This window comes from Grammomys surdaster, unplaced genomic scaffold (assembly GCF_004785775.1).
Source record: "Grammomys surdaster isolate TR1022 unplaced genomic scaffold, NIH_TR_1.0 136, whole genome shotgun sequence".
Taxonomy (NCBI): domain Eukaryota; kingdom Metazoa; phylum Chordata; class Mammalia; order Rodentia; family Muridae; genus Grammomys; species Grammomys surdaster.
In genome coordinates this window covers 4,366,858-4,383,160 of record NW_021604594.1, presented here as the reverse complement: position 1 = coordinate 4,383,160, position 16,303 = coordinate 4,366,858, and the positions used below count along the sequence as shown (strand labels likewise).

At 38.8% G+C, this 16,303-nt stretch overlaps 1 protein-coding gene across 1 annotated transcript in view; it reads left to right on the top strand.

Moving 5' to 3' along the window:
• The window catches only part of Dnajc10 (DnaJ heat shock protein family (Hsp40) member C10), a 38,462-nt gene extending 25,926 nt beyond the window's left edge, over positions 1 to 12,536 (top strand). Inside the window, exons 15-23 of the mRNA XM_028762998.1 lie at positions 75 to 191; positions 3,258 to 3,359; positions 4,292 to 4,447; positions 5,227 to 5,360; positions 6,077 to 6,130; positions 6,360 to 6,507; positions 7,974 to 8,093; positions 9,318 to 9,422; positions 11,319 to 12,536. Coding sequence (XP_028618831.1) covers positions 75 to 191; positions 3,258 to 3,359; positions 4,292 to 4,447; positions 5,227 to 5,360; positions 6,077 to 6,130; positions 6,360 to 6,507; positions 7,974 to 8,093; positions 9,318 to 9,422; positions 11,319 to 11,330 — 948 coding nt within the window. The 3' untranslated portion in view covers positions 11,331 to 12,536. The remainder of the gene's footprint in view (positions 1 to 74; positions 192 to 3,257; positions 3,360 to 4,291; positions 4,448 to 5,226; positions 5,361 to 6,076; positions 6,131 to 6,359; positions 6,508 to 7,973; positions 8,094 to 9,317; positions 9,423 to 11,318) is intronic.
• Positions 12,537 to 16,303: the final 3,767 nt, after the last annotated feature.

Sequence of the window (16,303 nt, the reverse complement as noted above, 5' to 3'; positions counted from 1 at the left end):
ATTGTGTCAGTAGCAGAGACAGTGTGGTTCTTCACTTCCTTACTCTTGATGCTTATGCTTGTCCCTCTTCCCAGTGGTGTCCACCATGTCGTGCGCTTTTGCCAGAGTTACGGAAAGCATCAACACTGCTCTACGGTCAACTCAAAGTTGGTACCTTAGACTGCACAATTCATGAAGGACTCTGCAACATGGTAAATATTAAAACAGCTTTTCAGAGGCATACCCATTTATAGCAGTAATGGTGAAACAATTTTTAACAGAATATTAAATTGTAGTTGAATTGTAAATAGATATGTAGAAGGTTGGTGGTATACAAGATTTTGTTTACCAGACTCCGGCATGTATTTAATTGACTTCATAAAATACTTATATAAATTTCTATTTTATCTAAGCCTTTGTACTTTTGTAACATACTTTTAAGTTTTTACAGCTTGCATTAGATTTCTTTATACTTGTCAGCTTAAGAGTAGTTGTTGATTTGACCAGACAGGATATCCAATTTAAAAGAAGTGCTCATTTTTAAGATGTGAAAATGACAGTGCGCTTATGTCTTATATTTTAAATATTCTCTGGTACTTATGAATGGGATATGAAACTTTACAATGTTGGTATAAGACTAGACTAGAAGCAGGAGAGGTATAAATGAAGTAAGAGTAGCTGTCTTAGTTTGGGTTTCCGTTGCTCTGAACAGACACCATGACCAAGGCAACTCTTAAAAGGGGCATTTAATTGGAGCTGGTTTACAGGTTCAGAGGTTCAGACTGTTATCATCAAGGTGGGAAGCTCAGTGGCCTAATCTGTAAAGTGGGTTTTGTAAGGTTTTTTTTTTGGGGGGGGGGGGTTCGAGACCAGGTTTCTCTGTGTAGCCATAGTTATTCTGGAACTATTACTATAGACCAGGCTGGCCTCAACTCAGCAATCCGCCAGCTTCTACCACCTAAGTGCTGGGGTTGAAGGTGTGCACCACAACTGCCAGACTAGGTTTTGTCGTTGTAACTACTGAGTAAAACTGCTCTGAGACATGAATGAGAGTTTCTGGGTGGCTAGACTAACTCAAAAGATAATAAGAACTTATAAACTTTTACCTAGTCTGTCTGTGTTAACCTAATAAGTGCTTTGAATTCACACATTTTCAAAACTTCATAACATGCTAATTTTTCTAGAATTATGACTCTTAAATTTTCAATTTACTAATGAGTTAGACAAGAAAATCACTTGGTCACTTTAAAAATTACAAAATCCTTTCAGGGCTGATGCCCATATTAACTGTGAGAAGGGAATTAAATATTTTATTTTATACTCTAAGAACTTTCTTTTTTTTAATAATTTTTTTTTTCAAATCGTAATTCATTCACACAGGGGTTATAAACACAGAAAGACAGGACGTGGGGAAAGGGATGACACAGGAGTGTGGGTATTCAGGGGGAATACAAATATCTTTCAGAACAGGGTATCAGCTGGGTGAAGGTTCAGGGGACAGGTCACTATGACTCTGCCTATGATTCACTTGTCCTTATCTAAGTTGGTCTTGTCTGCCAAGGCTACCTATTTAACAAGGTCTATGACTACTCAGGCTGGTAAATTTCCACAAAAGCTGCCTGTTTACAATAGCTTATAGCCATCAATTTCAATGTTTTTCCACAGAGACCTAAGACTTGGTGTTAGTATACATGTATGACAGGCCTATTGCTGATTTTAGGCCTATGGCTAATTTTAGGCCTTCAGTGTGTAAGCAGGGATGTCCCTGACATCTCCTCCCTTCTCTAAGTATAGAAGGGCTGTGGCGATTCTAATCTTGCAAAGGCAGGGATAGAGGCCTGACCTCCAGTAATTGAAAGGGACCTTGTAATGACTCCGGTCCCCCTGTCGTTGTCCAGTGAGGCATGGGGACCATACCCGTCCCTATGTCTTTTTCCTGGAGAGGGGATACTTTTGACATCAACCCCTATGCAGTCAGGCTTGTCCCTCAGGGAACCCAGAGAGATATTTTTAACTTTTATTTATATTCTCTTGCAGTGCTTAGCCTCACAGCCTAAGCAAGAATTCAGATCGCCAGTCAGAGGGGGTTCCGGGTGGCCCCTCTCTGCTTGGACTAGGGGCAGAAGTCCCCTCTTTTAGGTTGGGTGGAGATGGGTTTTGGGAACACCCTGGATAAAGTAACAACCTTATCTTGAGTCTCGTGGTCCTCCATAGCTAACTTATGATAATGTATCTGAATAGGTTTTGCTACCAAATTATTTATCTGTTGTTTCACAGAGTTAGTCAGCTTATTTGAGACCCAGGGACCAGCAGAAATAAGCTAAAAGAACCCAAATAATGGTCCCAAGATGAGAGGAAGTAGGGTTGACAACCATGGAGAGGCTGAAAACCAATTCTTGTACCAGCACTCATCTTTCTATTTCTCTCTCTGACTTTTCTCGGGGCCTTCTCTGATCTATTTCATGCTCTCTTTAACCCTTCCTGTCTTGTCTATGTAAAGGCAACATTCTTCTTTAAGGGCTGAACACAGTCAAGAGCTGTACACAGCCTTTTCTATTGTAATAGAGTAAATCAAGTCCAATAAGGATCTTTGCAATTTTTGGAGGTTTCCTCAGACAGCGAAGCAAGGGATTCTCTAAGAACTTTCTCGAGTAAACAATAAAAAGTGGCCATTTTCTTAGAGCATGACTCATAATTCTTTAATATAAAATATAGTCGTGGTGATTTGTTCTTCTGTTTTATGTTGCTGACCATTGCCCTCTAGAATGATTACTTACTGTCACTAGAAGAAGTGACTGCTGTATGTTCATATCATCTCTTCCCTCTTAGTTTGAAGAGAGCAAAAAGATGAAGTGTACACTAAGCAATTACTCTGACTCACTTCCCACATTTTAGTGCCATTGGGTTATGGTGAACTATTCATCAGTACAAGCTTTAATGCATTGTCTTTACTAAATTTGTCTAAGCTACCAAGAAGATAGCAGTGGATTTCTACTTATAGAAGGTTGCTAGAGACATGGGTCAGCAGTTAAGAGCATTTGTTGAACTTACCGAGGAACCAGGTTCTGTCCCTGTACCCACATGGTGCAAACAGCTGTCCTTTAGTTCAGTTCCAAGGGATCAGACACCATCCTCTGACCTCCAGCTCATGATATATATACATGCATTCAGGCAAAACACCCATGCATAGACAATAAAAGATAAATATGTCTATAAAAAGCAAGCATTACAAAATTGAAACTAAGAGGTAAAGTATGCGAATTTCTTCTTCCTCACAGTATAACATCCAAGCTTATCCAACAACAGTGGTATTCAATCAGTCCAGTATTCATGAGTATGAAGGACATCACTCTGCGGAACAGATCTTGGAGTTCATAGAGGTATTTTAAATCCTAGGCTATGGGTAAAGATCTTTCTATTTATATCTGTACTTTGGACGACTCTTTATATTAGGACTTATTCTTTTTGTGCCAGGAGATGGTTTTCTGAAAATCTTTTTTTTTTTTTAATTTAAGCTTTTTATTACTTACTGTAATGTTTTGTACATGAGAGGTGCTGCTATTGGGTATGTGAGATGATCATTTTCTGTGAAGCCTGTCACCCCTTCCCTGTTTCCCTTCAGTGCATTCACAGCATCACGGCTAGGCATCCTGCACCAGGCTTGTCATTGTTAGCACAGAGGGCCTGTTTTTATTCAGTCTTGACTAGAATAATTTCAGTGACTTCTGAGGAAATTGAAATTGTAGCTTATTGTTACTCACTAGTGTCCATTCTTTTATGTCCTGTTCATCTGTCCTGCTCCAAAGTAATATGTTGTAGTGTTGTTTTGATTGCTGTCCTAGTGAATCTAATGTGTTAGTATCACTTGATACAGGCTGAGGCTCTGTTAAAACGGCCTTTGGAATATCCAGTCTCTAGAAAGGTGTATAGCATCTCCATTTAAATATCAAAAATGGTAGTAGGCGTTGTGTTAGTCATTAAATGGTCACTTTTAAACACATATTCCTGTTATCATAACAGATAGTGGGGCCTATGTAGGTATCTAGATTACTCCTAAAACTTGATTATATGATCTATTCACAGGCTTCTCAGGATACCTCTTTTCCCAGCTTACAGTGGTTTTAGAGCTAGTGAGAAAATAAATCTTTTAAGAAAATTGATTGGTAAAAGCCAAACTTAATAATAGATTCTTTTAAATGTCTGTGTCTTCTGATTTCTCTAAAATAGGAACTTTCTAAATGACAGGCCCAGCAACTTGCCAGAAATACATGAAAAACTTAGTATGTGTAATAATAGTCTTTTTATGTCTTAGGATCTCAGAAACCCTTCAGTGGTCTCTCTTACACCCACCACTTTCAATGAACTAGTTAAACAGAGAAAGCATGATGAAGTCTGGATGGTTGATTTCTATTCTCCATGGTGTCATCCCTGTCAGGTCTTAATGCCAGAATGGAAACGCATGGCCCGGGTATAGTATCATAGTTTACTTACATCTTATACCTACTAGAATGTTTGCTTAACTCTTACTTTGAAACCAAGGGGATAAAACCTATAGCCAGACAATTTATGCAGACCTGATTGAATCATTAAGATGACACACTGCCTCCACCCACTAATCGAAAATAGAAAATAACCTCAAACAGTAAAATGTATGTATATATAAGTTCCTGTAAACAGGCAGTGTTATAAGATACTGAATGAAGGCAAGTTTAAAATACTTAATAAGACAAAGCTTGCCTTTATTAGAAAAAATTTTTTAAAAAAAAAATACTGATTATATTTTGGTTGCCAATGTTTTTTGTGTTGTTAACATTTTGTTTTGTTTCTTTTTTTGTGAGACAGGGTTTCCCTGTATAGCTGGCTATCCTGACACTCACTCTGTAGACCAGGCTAGCCTTGAACTCAGGGATCTACCTGCCTCAGTCTCCCAGGTGCTGGGGTTAAAATAAATAGTAAAATACCCATGACTGTTTAGCACACATAAAAGTTGTGGTGAGGGCTAGATAGTTGAGTTGATCAACAGGATTCCTGGGCTGCTCTTGCAGAAACCTGTTTGGTTCCAGGCACTCTCAGCCATTGTTAACTCTAGATCCAGTGCCCTCTTGGCCTCCAAGGGCAGGGCATGCATGTGGTGCATATACATGTAGACAAGAACTCATACATGTAAGTTTCTTTTAAAAAAAAAAAAGTGAGTTCTAGAGATAATTCTAATCATTGACCCATGTGTTGACTTTTGTTCTTTTATAGACATTAACTGGACTGATCAATGTAGGCAGTGTGGACTGCCAACAGTATCATTCTTTTTGTACTCAAGAAAATGTTCAAAGATACCCCGAGATAAGATTTTATCCCCAAAAGTCAAATAAAGCTTATCAGTATCAGTAAGTATTCTGTCACATTTGAAGATATCCATTATACTCATTTGGTTATACCGTTAACATTTAAGTTAGGTCAACAGATATGTGTTGGGAATCCACCACTGGATGTTCCCTCAGAAGATAAGGGAACTGGACAGTAAAACTAGCTACGAAGTTCTAGTCAAGAAGCTGTGAGAGGAAGAACTGCTGTTTAAGTCCTTACTTGGCCCTAAGTCCTTGCCTACACTGTTCATAGTAGTCTTTATACTCAGTGGGAAGATGGGGATCATACCTCTCCTACCATTACTGAGAAAGAACTAACCCGGCAGACTTATAGCTCACCTGCTAAAGTTGGGGGCTAAGATTTGAACCCAAGACTGTCCTAGTTCTACACTACATAGGTATTAAAAAAGAAACAAAACACAATTGTAATTAAGTGAAAATTGAGCCATGGGTTTCTCTATAAGATAAAAGAATCTACTATACGGAAATCACAAAAAGGATATGCAGTCCTGAGGTAGCTCCTAGGGGAATACTTAAGGGAGGGGAAGATACAAAGACTCAGAAAAATATATTGGAAGTCATACAACTCTTATTTACTTTGTAGAAAGAGGTATGAGGTGACATTAGCCAGTCAAGAGCTTTTTTTTTTTTAATTGCTGCTTAAATTGCTGTTTCTTGACCATATATGCAGTACTAGAAAATACTATTTACAACTAGATTTTTTTTTCTTCTTTCAGTAGTTACAGTGGCTGGAATAGGGATGCTTATTCCCTGAGGAGCTGGGGACTCGGGTGAGTGATTAAAATGTATGTTGTTGTTTAACACTTGACTCGAAGCTGTTTATCTTCTCATGTGCATAGTTTCGTGTGAGTTAGGATTCTGGCATTTAAAATACTGGGAAAAGGATGACATTTACTAAGGATTGAACCATTTCTAACTAAGGAATGCTTGCGGTCTTGCCATAGAATGCTTGCTTTGCTTTTGTACAATAAAAGATGATGTTTGGTTCCCTTACTGCAGATTTTTACCCCAAGCATCCATAGATTTAACACCTCAAACTTTCAACGAAAAAGTTCTACAAGGGAAAACTCACTGGGTGGTTGATTTCTATGCTCCTTGGTGTGGACCTTGCCAGAATTTTGCTCCCGAGTTTGAACTCTTGGCTAGGGTAAGTATTGTTATCTAGATAAATAAATTTTACACGCATGTATGTTTTAACAATTGGTTAAAACATTGTAAACTAATTCTTAATTTATTTCTTAAAAATATCTCTCAATTTAAAAAAAAAAAAATGTGTTTCTGTAGCTATTATCTGTCTTTCTTGAGACAGGTTTCTCTTTATAACTGACTGACCTGAAATTTCCTATGTAGACCAGGCCAGCCTCAAACTGCTTACCTTTTCCTCGAAAGTGCTAGTATTAAAAGCATTTAGTGACAGATTACAAGTGTCCGAGTATGTATGCTTGTATTTGTGCAGTTACTCCTGTAATTAGACTGCTAACCTATGCTAGTCTCTCTGTTTGTGTTCATTTCAGTAGTCAAAGAAACCAGAGGAAGCAAAGACGCTTTCATTGTCCTAGAGCTGGAGAGGATACCATAGCTCAGTAGAGGAGAGTGATGGTAGAAAAAGGGAGACACAAGGCCAGGCAGAACTATGTTTGTGAGAGATAGGTGAAGCGAAGGGAACTGAGGGTACAGCTAACTTCCACCTCGAATGACCACAGAGGGAAAAGACTCATATCTTATGTATAGGTGCTCATGAGGCAGTCACAAGAAACAGTCCAGAAGAGTAGATTACCAAATCAAGGGAAGATTCATCAGCATAGGATTATAGATCTGACTGAGAGACTGTTGACCATGAAAAAACCCAAAGATGGGATGAGTAGGATGTAGTAACCTGAAGGTAAAGAAGGAGTTCCCTGTTCTTGGAAAGAGTGGGGCTGGAGGGCCTGTAAGTGCTGTCGGAAAGACAAGAGGCAGGTGTGGACAGCAGTGTAAAGCACACTGGAAGAAGACCAGTAATTGTCTATTTGGTTGGATCAAAGAGGTCACTTTTGACCTTAAAGCTGTTCTTGTGTTGAGAGTGATAATAGATATCAGTGGATATCTATCTTTGTACCACATACAAAGAAGATGAGGGAGGAATGAACAGCAGATGGCAGAGACAGGATACATGCTGCTGCTGAAAGGAAATGCTGCAGTGCAGGGAAACTCCTCTGTGACCATCTGGAAATGCATGGGAAAGAGCAAGGCTCAACCTTGATTGTATAGAAAGACTGGGTCTCTGACCTAGGCAGTCTAAGTGGTGTGGTCAGCCATGCACAGCTTAACAATGCCAATTAGGATTAAAGACAGATATTTGGTTGTGGTTGGCAGAGTGGGATGGCTGGACAGTTAGGGAGGTCAGAGTTAAAGCCTCCAGGTACTCGTGAAGAAAAGATTGCTTATGTTAGACAGATGGCAGCAAGTGGAAGCTTAAAGGGATTGGCAAAAAGTAGAAACAATCTTGTTTGAATATAAAGAATTACAACTGAGTTTTAAAGTAGAAAAACTTTATATAAATATATAAAGATTTGAAAACTATTATGTTGGAAAGTGGCAAGATCTGTGAATTTGTTTTGATTTGTTTTTCAGATGATCAAAGGAAAAGTGAAAGCTGGGAAAGTGGACTGTCAGGCTTACCCCCAAACGTGCCAGAAAGCTGGCATCAAAGCCTACCCCAGTGTCAAACTGTACCACTATGAGAGGGCAAAGGTTCGTGCTGACTGACTCTGCCTTCCTTCAGCAGGCCAAGCCCAGAACGTTATACGGGAGGAAGATTTTGTCTAGTTTCCAGTTTTTCCCTTTACTTTTTAAAAGTATTTCTTACTGAGATATCTTCTTTTCCAATATACCGAGGGATCTTAAAAGGCTTTCTGGTCTGTGTGTTTTCAGTTGCCTTACAGACTTTGTGTTCCATGAATAGAAAGAAACATAACTAAACATTAATACACGTTTTGTGTCTAGGTTGTAGAATGCAAAGTTATTATTTTCTACGCAGTTTTATTTTTCTACTTTTTAATATAGTAATTGCTTTTTAAATGTTCTAAAAATATTGAAAGAAATTAGTTTATAAATACTTCAAAATACATTTAGTAACAGCATTTTTGAGGGATGCTTGCTAAGGACTTAGATTACAAGTGGGGACTTTTGGCTTTGGGGGCACTACTACCAATATGCCTTTTTTTCTTTGTTGCTTAGGTTTGATTTTTGTTTCTGTTAGGTAACTTGCTCTGTGGAGCTGGCTGGCATTGGCCTCTCAGATATATCCACTTGCCTCTGAGTATTAGGAGTTTATGCACCACAGTGCCTGGCTGTCTTAGGTTTTCAGTGAAAGAAACCTTAGTAGACCAAGGTCTCAGAAAACCAGGGTCTGGTTTCAAAAATTGCATCTCTCAACTGATACAGTTGTTAACACAAAGCACATCTGTCCAGTCTTCCCAAGTACAATACAATGCTTTTGAACAGAACTATGGTATTTCAGCAAGAATATTGATCCTTTAAAGATAAATGACACGCATTTTGTCTACGAAAATATTTTGTCAGAAATAAAAAAACTAGGATGTGAGCTGATGGCATCCTCATCTTTGAGGTTTTGACTTTGTAGTACTGAAGGCTAAGCACACAAGGGCAGTCAGTGCTCTGCTGCCGAGCTACCCCCGTCCATCTGTTGTACACATGCACCCCACCACATAAAAAGCTTTGAAATCAGGGGTGTGTTTTTCCTAGAAATCATTTTGTGCTCTCCTAATGCTACAAGTATTATTCTTTCTAGTGTGGGTTAACTACTTTTGTGGCATTATACACTTGAAGAAACAGGAAATTTAAACAGCTTTGGAACAAAAGAACTTTAAGGAATAAGTAACCAAGCTTCTTGTGTAGAAATGTCATGTTTTGATTTAAGTACTTAAAAGATAACATGAGTGTTTTTAATTTTAGAAAAGTATTTGGGAAGAGCAAATAAATTCCAGAGATGCAAAAACTATTGCTGCCTTAATTTATGGAAAATTGGAAACACCCCAAAGCCAAGTAAAGAGAAATAAGGTAAGAGCCAAGCCTACAAGTGACTGGCAGGCTGCCAGGATGTGTTCTTGGTGTGCATTCCACACAAAAATGAATATTCAAAGACATACTCACTTTGAAGTAATACAGCAGCCAACATTATAGACACTAGATAATGAAATGCTTGGAAATTTGTATACTCACCAGTTAACAAAAAAATTATCAAGTTTCTTTCATTAAAAAAAAAAAAAAAAACTTTAGTGTATATAGCAACATTACTCATACAGCAAATAGGGACAGACAGCCACCCAGCAACCGAGTGGATAAACAAAATGTGGCAGGCACATTGATGCTGCCTGCAGTCTTTTTAAGGTTAAAAAGTGAAGAATGCATCCATAGTACCTGGTAAATTTTTGAAAAAATGCTTAGTAAACCAGGCAGTAGTGGAACATGCCTATAACCCCAGCACTTGTAATGTGAAGGCAGGGGGATCTCTGTGAATTGGGGTACACCCTGGTCTACAGACCGAGTTCCAGGATAGCCAGGGCTATTATAAGAAAAAGAAGAAGGGAGGGAGGGAGGGAGGGAGGAAGAAGCAGGTTGATGGTTGCCAAGGCAGGGTGAGAGTAGAAAATGCAGTGACTACTTAAGAGTGTGAAGGAGTCTGGCTCTGAAGTGCAGGAAATGTTCTGAAAGTAGTTGTTTAACTCTGAGAATACCTGGGCTTCCATTGCAGATTTTCTATTTTTAATATGTGTAATATACAAGCCGGGTTTGGTGGTGCACATCTTTAATCTGAGCACCTGGAGGTGGAGACAGGCAGATCTCTGTGAGTTTGATACTAACCTAGTCTACATAATAAGTTCCAAGCTAGGCAGGAGTCCTGTCTCCAAAATACTTTTTTTAAGGAAAAATATACAGCAATGTAATTTAAAATAGTGACGTGGTTAGTAGTTATTTAAATGTTGTTTAGTGTAAATAAAATACTGAATTACTAGCGGTAAATATTGTAGAACCTGAACATATATTTTAGAAAGCAAAGTTTCCTTTGCGCTTGGTCTAGATGGACTGTTTAAACCGTAATCTCATTGTTCCTGAATTTGTATCTGCTCATCAGCACTACAGGCTCCTTCCTTCCTGTTGCTCTTCTGAAACTGATTGGTTTGATGTCTCTTAAGTCTGTTCTCAGTCTGCGAAGTAGCAGACTCCATGAGTGTGGGAGCTGCTGAGTAGAATTTAGTACAGTCAACAGAGCACAGCTTCTGGAGCGTCTCGGGCTTTATAGAACATAGTTCTGTATAGCCGTAAGCGGAGCCCTAAGTGGGGAAAGGCCTAGTTCCTAAACATGTGTCTACATCCAAAGGGTAGAGGAGATAGGAATCCATGTCCTTAGCATATATAGTATGTTTTTCTAATGTTTGAGTAATTTTAACTTTTTCAAATTATTTTAGAACTTACGATTTTTACCCAAGTTAAATATTTTCAAATGTGTTTTTACTCATAAGCCAAGATACTATTACTGAAGTTAAGATAAAGAACATACTATATTATATCACTTAGTGCTGTTGCTGTGTAAAATACTCTGACAGAAGCAACTTAGGGTAAAAACAGTTCTTCTGACTCACATTTTAAGGACACAGCGCATTCACCTGGCGGGGAAGTCAGGAGGCAGATACTAGATCATGATAACTCCCACAGGAATTCCCAGAGACCCCATCACGTTGACAGTAGTAACCATTTCACAAAGGATGGCATACAGACCAGTAGGTATGACACTGCCTACTGTGTGCAGGTGAAAACTGACATTTCGATTGTTAATCAAGCAAAGAGTGTTTGTGTGATACTCTATTCAGTAAGAACATTGAGTATGTGTAAGAAAGTAAAATATTGATTAGCTTATAATATCTTTATCTCTTAATCACCTTTACATTAATGCAGGATGAGCTTTAATGATGTTGAAGAAAAAAATTGTAAGGAAAAGAATCTGGAAAATGGCATCAGAAGCTCCCTTTCCCAAGTTAAGATGCCCTTGAGGAAGCAGATGCACATGACCTGGGCCTTGCAGTTGCACTGTGCAGACCAAACACCTGTGCAGTGTTACGGTCTGCAAATGCTTCCTGTCGAGAGCCTGGCGGCACCATCTGAGACTGGAGTCCACATATGGTTCTATGTCGTGTCTTTGTTGTTATTGTTAATCCTTTTAGAAATACAAACATCAGTCTTAGCTCAGGGCCATATAGAAATTCTCCACAGGCCAAGTCCAGCCCATGAACTAGTTTGCTGACCACCAGAACTGATGTTTGGACACCTGGCCCTGCGTATGGGTCTGTCATCTTCCTACTGTACAAAGTGGACTTGGGTTTTTACTTGTAATTTTGTGATGAGCCCGAAAAGAACTGACTTGCTTTTTAGTCACCCCTTCTAAAAATTCTGTCTATGACCATATATTTTATTTTGACTATTTTCACAATATGGAAAAATAAAAATGTACCCATTTTTCCTACTATGTACTACTGTATAGACAGAGTTTTCTTGTAAGAGTTGAAGAGTTGTTTTTAATTTATCACAACAGTAAGTGTAAAAATCCTGTAAACTACAGTCCTAAGAACAAGGTAACAAGAGAAGTATTTGCAGCAGTTAATGGGCTGTGTGGATGTCACAGGTCTAAGCCCTGAGCCCTGTATTTAGTGTGCACACTTTCATTTATTTGCTTTCATAAATGTTCCTACTGATAATTTCATTTGTTTTGTTTCATGTGTCTTCCTGATATTGACATATTTCCCTTCTGGGTTCTCTGTTTCAATCACTCACATTGATTTTTTTTTTTCCTCCCTGTAGCTGTGTTTTTTCCTTCTGTCCAATATTCACTATTCAAATAGGAACAATAATTTTAGATTTATTTTAATGTGGCTCATGATGATGCTGTTACTCAATTGTTGTCTTTTTTAGTAAAGTATTGCCATAACAACTGAAGTAATTTTTGCTAAAATCAAGCACATGATGGACTCTTCCCATTCTCAGTTGTTTGCACTCAAAGGGTCACAGGTTTCTCCTGCAACTCCAAAAGCAGAGTGACCTCTAGTTCAGTTCTCTTCCCTCAGTGTGTGGGATGGTCAGAGGATGCCAGTGAATAAAGTCAAATTATTTTTTCTAAAACTCTTTTGAAGATGATTGTTGTGTTTGGAAGATTTTATCACTTTGCCTTGCTCCCTGGCCTGTCTTTATAAAGGTTATGCCATAGGTATGAGTTAAAGAAAGCAGTGCACTCTTACTGTCCTTTCTAGCCTCTTTAAGATTGTCCTGTGTTTTATTACATTTTAACTCCCGGACTCAGACTCTGTGCTGTACATGTGAGCACACACAGGAGTTAGCATTCCTAACCAACTGTTTAAATCATGACTGATAATGACAAGAACCGTTTATTTATTAAACTTTGAAAACCTAGAATTTCTTTTAAAAGTTACTTGTTTATACAAAATTCCACATGTGGCATGCCCAAGAAAGTCTTACTTAAAGTATACTAACTTAGTGAACTAGTTACGTGCACACTACTCTACTGGGCAACAGAGGGTGCATGAAGGGAGCCTACAGACTACTCTCCTGTCACTAAATCATAAATAGTGGGTAGGTACTCAGTGTCTGCCTATAATTATTTCCTGTTCTTGCTGGTAAACATTTTATAGGCAGTATTAAATAGTAGGTATTACTTTTGCTTAAGCTGTATGTCTGTGGAATGAATGTGTGCAGAACATAGGACTGCTGCTGGACATGAGGTTAGGTCACTGGGATAATGCACTGTCTGACCTCAGGTTCATGTACATTCACCGCAGTGTTAGAACTCCCAGAACCAGCTGGCACGTGGATATTTAAATAGGAGTACCCCTAAGGAGTATCACATGTACAGTGCAGCAACACCATTCCTATGTGCAGCTCCTCCTAGCACACCAGAGCAAGCCTGGGAGACAAGCTGTGTACAGCCAATTAGAACTTGTCTTGGATCCTTGGATCCTTCATATCTTTTTGTTCAAGAGTATACTACTGTAGGGACTGGGAAGATGGTTCACTGGGCAAAGCACTTGGCCATGTAAGCCTAAGGATCTGAGAACCCAGCTAAAGCCAGGTGAGGTCGTAGTGTACTTCTGTCCCTGGTCTTCCTGTGCTTGCCTGCACTCTAGCCATGCCTTTACAATTCCTGCCATATCAGAGCTAGAGCGTGGCTTACCCACAGCTGTACATACATATTTTAATTAATCAGAAGTATATTCTAATTTTAATTCAAACTGTGCTAATAATTTTTTGGTAAGAATTATAATTTCATATGAGATGGTCCAAATAGAAATACTTAATCATAGAAATAGAAGCAAAAATCCTAAAATAGATATCACACTGAGAAGAAAAAAACAAAAACAAGAATAACCAGAGTGACTTGGTAAGAGAAGAAAACTGGAAAGTACAACAAAACCTTACTTTGAAATATAATATAAAATCACAGTAACAAGACAACATTCTACTAACATTAAAAACTGGCAGGTCATTTGAAGAGAAGGTCCTGAAATTAAACTATACTCATGGACAATTGATTTTCAACTAAGACTCTGAGAGCATACAGTGGAGAGAAGAGTGTCTCGGGTAAACCCTAGCAAAACTAGATACACATGCAGAGGTAGCCTCAGATTTTGTAATTACTGTGAGGAAATACAGAGGGAGCCCTTTAAGATAGTAGTATAGCCATGACTTTAAATAAAGACACCAGAGGACGGGCATAAATGCATGAAATTATATTCTACTAAAAAGCTGTATGGCAAGGGAATAAATCAGAGAAAACCTTATAGCATATGAAAGTACAAACTTCGTCTACGATATTAATGTCCAGATTGTAAAGAAAAATTCAAAGTAGGATAAAAATATGAACTGTCTATAGTCAACAATAAGAACTGCTCAGCCTCACTAATGAAGAAATGCAACCCAAAACCAGAGATCACAGAGGCACATTGTGTCCACCTATTCCAGTGGCTGTCATCACCAAGGAATATAAGTGCCATGGCACATGACATTATTCAGCTGTTAAAACCAGCATGCGGAGATCTGGAGTTCACTATACTAAGTGAAATAAGCCAGGCACAGAGAAATACCATCTTTCTTATGTAAAGCCTCTAGAATAGCAGAAGTGGCCACTGTGCCACTTCAAACCAAAGGGAGGGAGAAGCAAAAGTGACCACTGTGCCACCGCAGACCAAAGGGAGGAAGGAGACCTAGAGATAATCGGGGCTGGTCAAACAGCAGTGCTTCTTTTGGTTCTTTAGAAGTTGAGTGGGTGGAGCAACCTACAGAAGTGCAGATGAGATGGTTTTGAGGAGTTAAAGGCACCTGCTGTGAACCTATCCCCGCCCCCAGCTCCCCACAGTCACCTCAACAACCCAAGCGCAATCCCCAAGACCCACATGGTAGAAGGAAAGAACTTACTCCCTTAAGTTGTCTTCTGGCCTCCCCCAGTGTGCCATGGCACATGGATGCTTAAACACAAACACAAAATAGTCTTTTTTTAGAAGACTGTAATGCACTTCAGTGTACTAAAGGGCAGGAAACCGACACACAGAAATGCTTGCTGCTTGGAGATATAGCAGCCCATTTCTTGACTTACAGGAGAATGGTGCACTGTGTACCTCGTATATAATTAGCATGCTGTCCCCAGAAAAGTTCAAATACCACCAAAAAAAAAAAAAGTTTATCAGTGATGGTTCCTGCTTAATTAGTATCCCTCACAATGCCTAAGAATATTGTAATCAGTGTTTTTAAGATGTTTATTAGAAAATCTAATGTATCTTCGCCTATGAAGCCACACCTACTCCTTTGAAAAGTACTTTGACTTTTCTTAACTTTTTCTCCCTCACACAGGCTTCCCTGTGTGTTTTAATTAGAAACACCAGGCACCAGTAGGGGGCAGTGAAAAATAAGAATGGAATCCATTCCACCTATGATGGGGGGGGAGGGTCTTTTCTACTTCGGGTAGTTTTGTGGCGTCAGACCCCTCATTTGCATTGTTTTCTAGCTAAAAGGATCCTGATTATCAAGTGTTGACTAGTAAAATTGTAAGCAAGCTGACGTTTGTGATCTGATGTAACATGACTAACAGTGGGCAGGACGAAAGGACAGAGGCACACAGCTACTGTAGAGCACAGGCTCGGTCCATGCCAGGAAGCACAGCAGACTCCCATTGATGAAGAGCACTGCCTCATTTACATATCCCAAGATTTTAAAACAGTCGTCAAATTGTAGTGATGCTTTTTTTTCCCAAAATTCTCAGAATTTTCTGTGCTCCTAATGTTCTTTTAAACTCATGACATTCTCCTTCTCAGTCATAAAGGACTGTTGCTCTAAAAATGGAGTTCCTGTCTTGGGATCCTTTGGTAATTTTGCTTACTTTATCTGTCTGTACCATGACTACTTAATTTGCTAAGTAGAGAAAAACTGTCTGTTTTACCTACTTTATCAGCTAGTCATGTAGGTAAAATACATGGTTTTTTTTTAAATGTGCAGAAAAAAACTAAAATGTAGACATTTTATAAAACAGAAAAAGGATTGTTTTTATCATATTCTCCAGATATACTATGTGGACTTCTTTGGTCTGATTTGCACACACACACACACACACAGGACTTCAGATATGGCTCAGTGGTAGAACATTAACTAAGCAAGCACAAGAGCCTGGGATAGACAAAAAAAAAAAAAAAAGAAAGAAAGAAAGAAAGAAAGAAAGGAAGGAAGGAAGGAAGGAAGGAAGGAAGGAAGGAAGGAAGAAAGAAAGAAAGAGAAAAGAAAAAAAACAGTGGGAGGCAGGGGGAGGAGAACCAAGAATAAGGAAGGAAGGAGTGGAAAAAGAAAAGAAAGAAATCAGCAAATCAGAATGGATATTTGATAAGGAT